At 44.6% G+C, this 12,968-nt stretch overlaps 1 protein-coding gene across 1 annotated transcript in view; it reads left to right on the top strand.

Annotated features, from left to right (window-relative positions):
• The first annotated feature begins 1,730 nt into the window (after positions 1 to 1,730).
• Positions 1,731 to 12,968, top strand: part of LOC145418458 (uncharacterized) — a 75,402-nt gene continuing 64,164 nt past the window's right edge. The window contains exons 1-2 of the mRNA XM_080286875.1: positions 1,731 to 1,888; positions 7,443 to 7,652. Coding sequence (XP_080143001.1) covers positions 1,731 to 1,888; positions 7,443 to 7,652 — 368 coding nt within the window. The remainder of the gene's footprint in view (positions 1,889 to 7,442; positions 7,653 to 12,968) is intronic.

The raw sequence follows: 12,968 nt of genomic DNA, 5'->3' as shown, positions 1-12,968 counted from the left end.
GTTTTATCAACTGTAAGCTGTATATCTGATCCCCTAGGTTTAGTATCTCATTTCATTTTAAATGGGAAAAGGGGAGCGCGGTAGCTCAGTGGTAGGGTGTCGGGCTCGTAATCGTGAGGTTGCGAGTTTGCGCCCCGCCAGGTGGCTGCTGTGCTGGGAGGGGTAGTGCTCTCCTGTAACCCTAGCAGGGCTATATGATCTGATGAGGTCTAGCTCGGGGATTAATCCCTTAAATGGGAAATGAATACTCCAAGACTTATGTAAAGATGGAGTAAGTTGGATGATACTGTACCAGAAAACATAATGTCTATGTGGGAACAGTGGAGAAATGAGCTACACTTGTTGCAACAAATGATAATACCAAGATGTTACGAACCTGAAGCATTTGGAGAAACCGAAGCAGTTGAGATTCATCACTTCTCAGATGCTAGTCAGGAAGGCTATGGACAGTGCTCTTACATTAGACTGATTAATGACAAAGGTCAGATGCACTGTGCACCTGTAATGGCAAAATCAAGAGTGGCACCCCTTTGAACCATCACTATTCCAAGGTTATAGCTTGCAGCAGCAGTTGTGTCAGTGAGAGTTCACGCAGTTCTGGGAAGACAGCTGAATTACCAAGATGTCAAAGAAGTATTTTGGGCTGATAGCAAAGTAGTACTAGGCTATATCTGTAGTGATGCTAAGAAATTCCATGTGCATGTTGCAAACCGAGTTCAGCAAATGAGAGATCAAACATCTCCAGCATATTGGAAGTATGTTGAAACAGAAAATAATCCAGCTGACTATGCATCACGAGGCATGCCGGTACAAACCATGATCAACAAAAATTCTAAGTGGTGGAATAGACCAGTCTTTCTTTGGCAACCGCTTGACACAATTCAAGTACTAGTGGATGACCTCATTAAAATGCAGTATAATATCACCGACAGCAACCCAACACCCCCAGAAGGAGCCCACAGAGGAGCATATACCGCGTGCCTGGACTCCGGGCTACAGGGACATAAGTCCGCCTCCCAGAGCTAGCCCGCCACCACCATAGCAGGAATACGAGACTACCTTCCAGGCGAGCTGACCACTGACAACCACGGGATGGAGCTGTTACTCCAGCTCCAGTCAGCAACCCTGAGATGGCCAGTAGCCGCTCAATCCTCCTACAGGAGACGGCCTGCAGCCACTGTGGAGGTAACAAGGAGATGGCTGGTAGCCGCTCCCGCCTTCGTCAGGAGATGGCCAGAAGCCGCTCTGAAGGTGCCCCTAATGAGATGGCCGGTAGCCACTTGACCCTCCTACAGTAGACGACCTGCAGCCACTCTAGAGGTAAGAAGGAGACGGCCGGTAGCTGCTCCCGCCTTCGTCAGGAGATGGCCTGTAGCAGCTCTGAAGGTGCCCCTGAGTCGGCCTGTAGCCGCTCGACCCTCCTGACGGCCTACAACCGCTCCGGAGGTAACAAGGAGACGGCTGGTAGCTGCTCCCGCCTTTGTCAGGAGACAGCCAGTAGCCGCTCCGAAGGTGCCCCTGAGTCGGCCTGTAGCTGCTCCCTTCCCCAGGCCACAGCCAGTAGCTGGGCCTTAGCGACGGCCGGTAGCTGCGCCCCTAGAAGGCCATGGCCAGTAGCCGGGCCCTACGGTAGGAAACGGCCTGTAGCCTCTCCTCCGTCAGGTGCTGATTCCTGCCCACCAACCTACGACCCAGAGGGAGCCCCCAGCCTGGAGTACTGGAGAGGCCCCATGACTACCACCGGGCTCTTCTTCCTGCAGCTGGTTCCTGAGAGGACTCGCCTGATAGACCAAGACATAGGCCGACGCCGCAGCCTCCTCCTGATGGCTTCCCTGACCGCCGGGGACAGCAGCCCTTGGAACCTCCAGACCGCCTCCAGGACCCCCGGGCGGGACCTCCCTACACCCCGACGCCGGAGATCTTCGTCCTCTGTCAGGCGCCTGAGCGAAAAGTTCAGGCAGCTATTCGGCCTCAGCCCTGAGGGCCAGACTCCCGCCCCAAGCCCTGAAAGCGCGGGACCCTTCACCACCAGCAGCCCCAGACGAGAAAGGACGTCACTACGCCTTATCCCGTGGCCCCTGAATACAGAGGCCCCTGGCGGAACTCAGCCCTGTCAGTAGTGAGGCTGAGTCACCTCCGCCGCCCTTGTACCTGACGGCCGCTACTCCCAGACCCGAAAGTGAGTGACAGTGAACGCACAGTGTCTGTGACATAGTGAAGCAAGGGCAGAACAGTGAGTTAACAGAATAGGGGAAGGCAGTGAGAAAAGCATCAGTAATAATATAAAAGAGTGGTGGAATAAGCAAGGTAACAGTGAAACAGTGAACACGGCAAGGCAGTGAAATACTGGTCTATCTCAGTGAACACGCTACCAGATGGTGACACCGCCTCACACTAAGATCATACGGAGGCCCCAGTGCAAAAGTAATAATTAACGACTCGACCAACAAACCCGTTAGCCTACCCGCAGTGAAATAGTGCCACAACCTCCACCAGTACACAGAACTTAGACTTTCCTACAGTAATAGTGCATAACCTCTCTACCCTAAGTGCTATTCACCTTACCCGATCTTGTCCTGAGTAGTATCCTGCGCGATACTAACACCCCATATCTAGGCCTGAATTATAATTGTCCAGTATACCTGTATTTGTGACATCTGCCAGTTCCACCGTAGAATTTGCAATACACATGTAAGGTTGTTGCCTTGAGTTTTTGTGTCCTGCCTCTCTCTTATTTGTCTAAGCTCCAGTCTAGAAAGAGAACCCAACTGCACACTAGGCGTTAGAGGGACGGGATGCGTAGAATTACACTTATTATTGCAGATTATGACGCTGAAGTGAAGAAAATTGTATCATGTCTTAGAAGTTCAAGAGCCACCGTCATTCCTAGACAGGCTAAATTATTTATCAGATTGGCATCATGCAATCAGAGCTACTGCAGTATGCCTCAGACTTCAAAAAAAAAAAAAAAAAATGAAAATAAAAAGACAAAAATAAAATAAAAGGCAAAGAGCAAAATAAACAAAATGAAAGAATGGCTAAATAGAAAATTGCCAAGTCTGGGTATATTTCTGACTGCAGCAGAACTGAAAGAAGCTGGAAATGAAGCATTCCCAGAAGAAAAAGAAAAAGAGCATTGATGAATAAATTTAACAAGGAGATGTTGATTTGTGGTGTTGGAAGAAACAAGAAAAATGTCTTAAAGAAATCAAGTCAAATGTATAGGCTTGATCCAATCATAGATGAAGATGGGATGATCAGAGTGGGTGGAAGGATCAGAAGAGCAAATATGCACAAAGAAAGCACCCAGCCATATTGCCAAAGAAATCTCACGTAACTAATTTGTTGAATTGTTAAGATCATAAAAAAGTACAGCATCAAGGTAGGGGTGATACACCAAATGAGACTGGAGGATCTTCTCCAGTAACTAAGCACATTTCCAGGTTTACCGTTTGTAGAAAGGTTATAGGAAGTACACAGGAACAAAAGATGGCAGATCTTCCTATAGATAGATTAGAACCAACTGCTCCTTTTAGCTTAGGCCTACGTATTCTGTTGTTGATTTCTTTGGACCCATTTGTATTAAGGAAGGACGTAAGGAACTGAAACGGTATGGCGTATATTTGGCTTGCATGGCCTATAACTAAGGATTCAGTAGGTCAGTCAGGGGTCTCCATATTTCTTTTTTGTATCTGAGACACCGACTGGTGCCATAAAGACAATAAATGAATCGCCTCTGCACAAAAATGTGGACGATGCTAAGAACATGTTAGCAGCCATTGTGGCTTAAGTTTTTCGGAGATTCCAGTAGTACTTGGATCGAGCTAGTACAGAGAATAAAGATTACAGAAGTAAGAAGGTTGCATGGTGGAATGAAGAGGTGAGACACGCTGTGGTGCTAAGGAAGAAAGCATACAGTGAGTGGCTAGGAAGTGGAGACATAGAGGAAGTTGAGAGACGGAAGAGAGAATTATAGGCAGAGAGGAAGAGAGAGGTGGAAAGATTAGTAATACAGTAAGAAGAGAGTGGATAAGGAATTTGGAAGGAATTTGAGTGTCAAGTGGAGGGAACGTACGAAAATGTTGTGGAAGAAGGGAAGGAGAGTTTAACGGGGTGATAAAGAAGTTAGTGGGGAAGTGAACGGTAGATTGATAGTGAAGAGAGAAAGAATGAGCATATGGAGAGAACACTTTTAGGAACTGTTAAGCATGGAGAATGAAAGTAATGCAAGTATAAGTGGCTGGGAAATGCTGGGAGAAGGAGATAGAGGTGAGAAGGGAGGAAGGGAACAGTAGGATGGAAGTAGTGGAAGCAATGAAGATAATCAAAACGGGGAAAGCCCCAGGAACTGATGGAGTGTGTGGTGAAATGCTGAAGCATGTGGGAGAAGTAGTAGCAGAATGGACATGGAAGATGTGCAGATTGGCCTGGGAGGAAGGTAGAGTCCCGGAGGATTGGAAGTCCGGTATAATTATTCCCCTGTACAATAGAAAAGAGGAAAAAGAAGTGTGTGGTATTCATATGGGCATTGTCTTCTTAGTGTAAAAGGAGAAGTATATGGTAGGATACTTATTGACAGAGTTAGGGAAATAACGGAGGCATTAGTTAAAGAACAGGGAGATTTTAGGAAGGGAAGATGTTGTGTAAATCAGATATTCATTTTTAGGTCTTTAGTGAAAAGTTTCCTAAAGAAGGGAAAATAGTTGAATGCGGCCTTCATGGATTTGGAGAAAGCATGTGGCACAGTGCATAGACAAGGAATGTGGAAAATATTAAAAATATATTATGGAGTAAATGGGAAACTGTTTAAATGCCGTGAGGAGTATGTATGAGGGAGCTAAGGCTGCAGTGCGTGTGGATGGTGAACCGAGTGAATTTTTCTGTCTGAATGTTGGATTGAAACCGGGATGTGTCATGTCTACATGGCTGTTCAAACTGTATATGGATGGGGTTATGAAAAAGATACAATGTAGGGGAGTGGATGCTGGAGCGGCCCTAATGAAAAAGAGTAGCGTTTGAAAACTTCCTATTCTGCTGTCTGCAGATGATACTGTACTGTTACGTGAACACGAAGGGGAACTGCAAGGCTTGGTAAGGGAGTTTGAGAGAGTGTGCAAGAAACGGAATCTGAAAGTAAATGTAGGGAAGAGTAAAGTTATGGTTTTCGAGAGAAATGAGGTCACTGAATGCATAGTGAGATTGGATGATGAGAAAGTGGAAAATGTGAGTGCATTTAAGTACTTGGGAAGTGTGATGACTAAGGATGGGAATTTGGAAGGTGACGTGCTTGAAAGGGTACAACAGGGAAGAAAGGTTGCTGGTTCTTTTTGAAAGCAGTGATTAGAAACAGGGATGTAAGCATAGAAATTAGTCTTTGCATGATAGTATTGTGATACCAACTCTAACAAATGGAAGTGAAGCTTGGACCTTGTTGGAAGGATACATGTCAAGAGTGAGAGCAGTGGAAATAAGTTATTTGAGAGGAGCATGTGGAGTTACATGGAGAAACAGGCTGACAAATGAGGGAGTGAAAGAGTGTTGTGATGTGTATGTGGATGTCATAGAAAGAGTTAGGAGAAATACTTTGAAGTGGTTGGACCATGTGGAGAGGATGGAGAGCGAGTATTTAAAGAGGAGAGTGTATGTAAGTGAGGTGGAGGGGGGGGTGAAGGGGAGTGCAAGGCCGAGAATGAGGTGGAAGGATGGAGTGGAGAGGTATTTGACTGAGGGAGGTGTGAGCTGGGGGGAGGGTAGAGAAATGGCGAGGAACAGGATGACATGGAGGCGAATAGTTTGTGGCCAACCCTTACGGGGATTGAGACGTCTAGCAACAGACAGACAAATAGCTAGATTCTGGGTGGTGGTGTTAGTAGTGTCTGTGTGATAGAAGTGATATATAATGGTGTTTAGGTGATGGTGGAGGTGATGATGATGTCTTGCTTGTGGTGGTGTGTAGGTGGTGCTGGTGATGGTTGGGTGTAATGAAAGGACTTACTGTCATGGACTAAGAAGGCTTGATAATACCTCATACACACCAGTTTATTTACTCAAATGGCACGTCGATAATATAATATTACATGGTATTTCTGCAGTCTGTGTTGTTTATTTTCTCATATGTGATGTTGATATAGTACTGCATGGAATTTCTGCAATCTAGTTTATTTACTCCTGGCACCTTGATATAATATTGCACGGTATTTCTCAGTCTGTGTTCTTGGTGTTGTTATTAAAGGGATATTAAGTAGCATGAAAGAAAATACTGAAGTGTAATATTAATAAAAGAGAAATCGCCAAGAAATAAGTGCTATAGTTCGTTCACCTTAACTTGATCCAGATTTCTCGTCTTTTTGCGACTTGTTTCACGTATCTCTAAGGCAGAATAACATAATGATGCTGCTCTACATCCTTTCCAAGTCGCTGCCTTGTCACTAGTATCATTCTAGTGCAAATATTTTGTTACAACTGGCATTCAAGATCGAAGGCTTCCTGCTGCGCCACATCCTTTCAAAAGCACTTCCTCTTGATTGGTTGTTGTTGTTGTTGTTGTTGTTGTTGTCTACAGATATCCTGCACCTATAGTGCAGGTCGGGCCATACATTAGCCCGGTCAGAGGGGTATGGGCTGATGAAAAAATAGTAAGGGGGGAGACAGGGCCTGGGGATTGCCCAGCACACACGCCCTGTCTCCTGGTTGGCTTTGTGGTGTTGTGTATCGTGATTGGTGTTATTATGGTGTTAATATAGAGTTACAACTGAGGATTCTAGACTGAGGGATGAGAGTTTTATTCCAAATTAGTGTTGATGTTGTAACCCCAGGCTTATCTGAACGTGAACCCAGTGGACTGCAGGCTGAAGTTACCTTCCTTGTGCAAGTCACTATTAATTTTTCGGGGGATAGAGAGGGAGGTGAGAAACGTTTTATAACCAATATTTTTACACTAACTTTGCCTAAAATTGTCATCTCTCTTTCTTTAGTGTTGTTCCAGCAATATGTTAATACTCGAATATGATGCAAGTCACGAAGAAGTGCTGTGGAAAATGTAGAGCTGTAGTATTTTTTCAGTCACTGAGCTACGTGAAATAAGCCGCAAAAGAAGGAAATCTGGGCCGGGTTAAACATAGGGTAATCAGAAGAACCGCAACATAAATCAATCAGAATACAGGCATAGTTTTTTTCTCATTAATCCTTCCAGCTCTAGGTATAGGCTTAGTAGCCAGTTCCCAAAGGGCCAGCAGTCCTCCTACGCACCACACACATTCACATGTCATCACTTCGGCGCGAACACCCACCGTCCATAATGAATGCATGTTAGGACTGTCTGTTACGGAACTGGTGTATTGATATGAGCAGGGATGTTTTTTTTAAATATTTTGCGGGTTTTTGGTAGGTCAGTTAAGTCTGTTTTAACGAAATTCAGGGCCATTAAAATGTTCCCTGTCCAGAGGGGATTCGAACCAGCGTCCAGTGGACTCGGCCACCACCTCCCACATGGCGGTTTCATGTGGGGAGAAGCTGCAACTTAGCGTAGAGGTGGTGAGAGGAAGGCGGTATCTCTTGGTGTGGCCAGTCGCGACAATGTTGGCACCGAGGCAGGTCACAGCCATCTTAGTGCTCCTGGTCGCACTGAAGTTTACTTGGTCCAGAAATGAGAGGTGAGGTGTTGGTTACTTTGGCTGGTAACTGATGTGTGTGTGTGTGTGTGTGTGTATTTTCTGGAGGGGAATTCAATATTTCCATCTGCTGAACGTCAAATTCTGTTTCATTTGTTATTAGAGGAATTAATTCAGGCAAGAATCACGCGAGAAAACGTATGTTTATAAAGATGCAATTAAATCTCTTGTCATCGGGAAAACTCTGGTGTTTCACCATTTGCTAAAGCTACATGATTTTTCAACAGCTGAGAGGGAGCATAGGAGGCTGAGAGTGTTAAAACCGGTACCATGAACTTTCTCATGGGACAGTTCTGGCACATTTCGCTCACCTTAACTTGGCTCAGACCTTTGTCTTTTGCCAGCATGTTTCACGTAGTTCAGTGACAGATATGGTTCTGCATTAATAATATCATGTGATTAAGCATTGTTCATGTGTGTATCTTTCCATATTTGACCCCCTCGCATTTCGACGTGCCACACATCAAAAGATGTGGAACGACGAGCTGCCAGCGGTGGTGCAAATTATAATTGCGTGCTGTCAGTTGCGCGCGAGTCACACACAGTTTTGTACCCATTTTTAGCCTGACATGGAAACCCTCTACAGGACATAACACCTGATGGAATGAGCTGAAATTTCGCATGGGCATGCACGGTATGTTAGAGCAGGCTCATGTCAATTTTGGTGCCAGTGTCATCTTGGAGACCGCGTGGCAGGTAGTATTGTTTAATCCATCCATGTTTTTAATGCTAATCTTCGAGCATGCCATGTACGTTAACTGAAATTTCCGTATGTAGATGAACAAATGAATAAAATTGCCGGTTGATTTGGCAACTCTGAACCACTCGACTATACTAACTAAACAAAGTCATCGATATCAGAACGGTAAATGGAAGCCATCCTTCTTTGTTAGTACTTAACTGTTTAAGAATAAAAAGGTTCTTTTACCTGGTGACTCAGTATCAACCACCTCATGCCTAACGTTCATACCATATCTGGAAGACAACGATTATGACTTTATGTCGCCTCATCTTCATTATCTTATTGTGTGAACATACATGATAAATATTTATGAGTTAAAACCGAGGGCGAATCCAGAGTGTCCTCGGCAGGATCAAGCGCTCGTCCTCTCTATAGCACCTCTTCGTGAGTAGCTGCACCATAACTGAATGCAGTTGATTGGTGAGGAACTCAGCAAAATGAAATATACATGAGAGAAAAAGAATAATACGGGATTATTATTATTATTATTATTATTATTATTATTATTGTTTCTGCGAAGCACGATGGTATTTTCTGCAGCTCGCCCTAAACCGTTGCGCGAGATTCAGCCTTGTGTGTGTGTGTGTGTGTGTGTGTGTGTGTGTGCTTTAACTCCTCCTAATCTATTTGGTGGATTTGAACGAAACTTCCCAAATGAGTTCGCTTGGTTACTTGGAGAGTCTTCCACTCTAAACAATTTTTGAACCATGTTATGTAGGGGGCTCAGCCCACTTACCATATATATATATATATATATATATATATAGTGAAAGGAGGGCAGATCCAGATTTGGTATTTTCGTACAAATGCGATATTTGAGGAGCGTAGCCTCCCCCCCCCTCCCCTAAAAAAAAAAAAAGATTCTCTAGAGTCAACCCCCCAACCAAAAATTAAAACGATCAGAAACAGGGGAATGTAAAGACATGCATTTCAGCGAAACTCCTGTCAGTTCGTCTGGTTCCTTGGTAACGTCTTCCACTGTGTATAGTTTTCCACCATTATTTTTATGGAGGTCAGCCCCTACCAACACTTATAAAGGATACAAAATAGGAGGAGGAGAGATATCACTTTGGTGTCTTAGTACATCTTTGTACATATTACGGTATTTGGGGAACCGCACCCCCCAGTGATTCATGGGGGACCAACCCCTCTCCCCAAAACAAGATTGATCAGATATAGGGGAGATTTGAATAAGACTAACCAGATGAGTTTGTCTCGTTACTCTAAAGATTTTCTACTGCATACAGTTTTCCAACCATGATTTTCAGAGGGATGAAACTCCCTCACCATATTCAAAATTCTCAGAAATAGTGACAGGAGGACAGATATGGCTTTGGTATCTTAGTACGTATTTTACAATGGACTTTCATCCATAATGCGATATTTAGGGAGCGTGACCCCCAGTGATTCTTTGGGGGGAGGGGTCATTCTCCCTTCAAAAACTAAAACAACCTGAAATGTGGGGAATGTGTGTTCATGAATTTCAACAAAATTGGCACACATATCGCAGTATTAGGTACACAGTTTCCATGTGTTGTCTGAATGCGCAAGAAGAACCTGCACAGTTACACTATTATTATTATTATTATTATTATTATTATTATTATTATTATTATTACCCTGGGGGTAGGGGGGTTTCAAGAATACTCCCCCAGTATCCCTGCTTGTCGTACGAGGCGACTAAAAGGGTTGGTGGTGGGTTAGTGCCCCACCCCGTAAAAAGAACTAACTAAACAAGCGAATAAAGCGCCTCGGACCCGGACGGACCATGCGTTGACGACTATGGAACGGACAAAGGACATTCTTAGGGTGGGAACGTGGAATGTGAGAGGAGTGAATGATGAAGTGAAAGAGAGATTGTTCAGGTGCTTGAGGATGCAAGAGTGGATATTTGTGGATTGACTGAAACTAAATGGGAAGGTGAAAGGGTGAGAGAATGGGAATATGGTTTAGGTATATGTGCGAGAGTCAATGAAAATGAGAAGGCAAGAGAGGGAGTATGTCTGATGATAAGTAAGAAGTGGAAGGAGAATATAAGAGAGTATGGAACAGTGGGTGCAAGGATTGTATGGGTGAGGACGAAAGTAGGTATACAAGCGTGGGCGATTGTATGTGTGTATGCACCGACAGAGGACTGAGTGGCAAGAGTGAAAGATGAGTTTTGGGCGAGAGTAGAAGCATGTATGGACAGATTTGAGAGGAGCGAGAGAGTGTTGTTGATTGGAGACATGAATGGCAAAGTTGGGAATGGACGAGTGGATGGAGTGATTGGTCAGTGTGGTGTGCCAGCTGAAGTAGATGGGAATGGTAGTGCTTTGGTGGACATCTGTGCTTGTAAGGGGTTGGCAATAGCTAACACCTACTTTCGGCATGAGTTGATCCACAGGTATACATGAAGAGTAATGAGAAGAATGGATGGTAAACTTGTTGAACGAAAGGCAATGATAGACTATGTGTGTGTGGATGAGCGAATGAGAAGACAAGTGTTGGATGCAAGAGTGTGGAGAGGGTGGGGGAATGGAGTCTCTGACCATCACTTAGTGATGGCCAAGGTAGAGCTGCAAAGAAAATGGTTGAGGAGACGAAGGGGAAGACAGGAGGAAACAGCTCCTCTGACAAGAGTGGAGAAATTGCAAGAGAGTGAGAAAATGGCAGAGTATAAGAGCATAGTGGAAGAAAGATTGGGAAGGTATGAGCTAGAGCAGATGGAAGGGGTGGAAGATGTATGTAAGATATTCACAGAAGAGATAGGTGCTGCGTGTGAGGTGGTTTGTGGAGTGAGGAGGAGATGCAAGGGTGTGCAAGGGACAGCATGGTGGAATGACCAGGTGAAACGAGCTGTGGAACAAAAGAAGAAGGCATATAGTGACTAGTTAGTGAGCAGAGGTAGGGGAGAAGATGCGAGAGAGAAGAGAGAGGTATATGTAAGCAGGAGAAGGGAGGTTAAGAGACTGGTGAAGGAGAGTAGGAGGAAAGTGGATGAAGAGTTTGGGAGGAATGTGAGTGTGAAATGGAGGGAGAGTAAGAAATTGTTTTAGAAGGAGGTAAAGAAAGTAAGGCAGTGTGAAAGGGGAAATAGTAGGAGAGTGAAAGATATGAATAATAGATTGTTGATGGAGAAGAGAGAGAAATTGAGGAGATGGAAGGAGCACTTTGAGGATTTGTTGAATGTAGAGAGTGAGAGCAGTGCGAGTATAAGTGGTTGGGGAATGGCTGGGAGAAGAAGAGATGAGAGGTGGGAGGAAGAGATCAGTAGGGGGGAAGTAGTGGAAGCAATGAAGAAGATCAAGTTGGGAAAGGCCACAGGAATTGACGGAGTGTGTGGTGAAATGCTTAGGTATGGGGGTGAGATTGTTGTGGAGTGGATATGGAAGTTGTGTAGATTGGCTTGGGAAGAGGGAAGGGTTCCAGAGGACTGGAAATCAGGTATAATTGTTCCTTTATACAAAGGAAAAGGGAAGAGAGAAGTATGTGGTAACCATAGGGGTACTTGCCTTCTTAGTGTGACTGGTAAAATATATGGTAGAATACTCATTGATAGGGTTAGGCATATGACAGAGGAGCTAGTTGGAGAAGAACAAGGGGGATTTAGGAAGGGAAAAGGGTGTGTAGATCAAATATTTGTTCTAAGATGTTTGGTGGAGAAATATCTAGAGAAGGGAAAGAAAGTGTATGCTGCCTTCATGGACTTGGAGAAAGCTTATGACAGAATAGATAGGCAAGGTATGTGGAAGGTATTAAGAATATATGGAGTGGAGGGGAAATTGTTGAGTGCTGTGAAGAGTACGTACGAAGGAGCTAGGGCTACGGTGCGAGTGGATGGTGAGCTGAGTGAGTTCTTTGATCTCAGTGTAGGACTGAAACAGGGTTGTGTGATGTCTCCATGGCTGTTAAATATATACATGGATGGGGTTGTAAAGGAGGTGCAAGGTAGGGCAGTGGATGTGGAGGTGGCTCTGATGAATGAGGGTGAGATTTGGAAGATTCCGGTGTTGCTGTTTGCTGATGATGCAGTATTGTTGAGTGAAGATGAATGGGAGTTGCAAGGTTTGGTGAATGAATTTGGGACAGTATGTAGGAGGAGGAAGCTGAAAGTTAATGTAAACAAAAGTAAAGTTATGGTGTTTGAGAGGAATGAAGTCACAGAATGTACAGTGAGGTTGGATGGTGATGATATGGAGAATGTGAGTGCATTCAAGTACTTGGGTAGTGTGATGAGTAAGGATGGAACTTTGGGGGATGAAGTGCATGAAAAGGTACAGCAGGGAAGGAAGGTTGTTGGTTCACTGGAAGCAGTGATGAGAAACAGGGAGGTGAGTATGGAAGTTAAGAAGTCACTGCATGATAGTATTGTGATCCCTACCCTGACGTATGGAAGCGAGGCTTGGACCTTGCAAGAGGGGAACAAGTCAAGAGTGAGAGCAGTGGAAATGAGTTACTTGAGAGGAGCATGTGGAGTGACAGGTTGACGAATGAAGAAGTGAAGGAACGTTGTGGGGTGGATGTGGATGTGGTTGAGAAGATTAGGAGAAATACTCTGAGGTGGTCTGGGCATG

This window comes from Coenobita brevimanus, chromosome 114 (assembly GCF_032717465.1).
Source record: "Coenobita brevimanus isolate Jiangsu-jjx chromosome 114, ASM3271746v2, whole genome shotgun sequence".
In the NCBI taxonomy this organism is placed as follows: Eukaryota; Metazoa; Arthropoda; class Malacostraca; order Decapoda; family Coenobitidae; genus Coenobita; species Coenobita brevimanus.
This window is presented reverse-complemented; position numbering and strand designations above follow the sequence as displayed.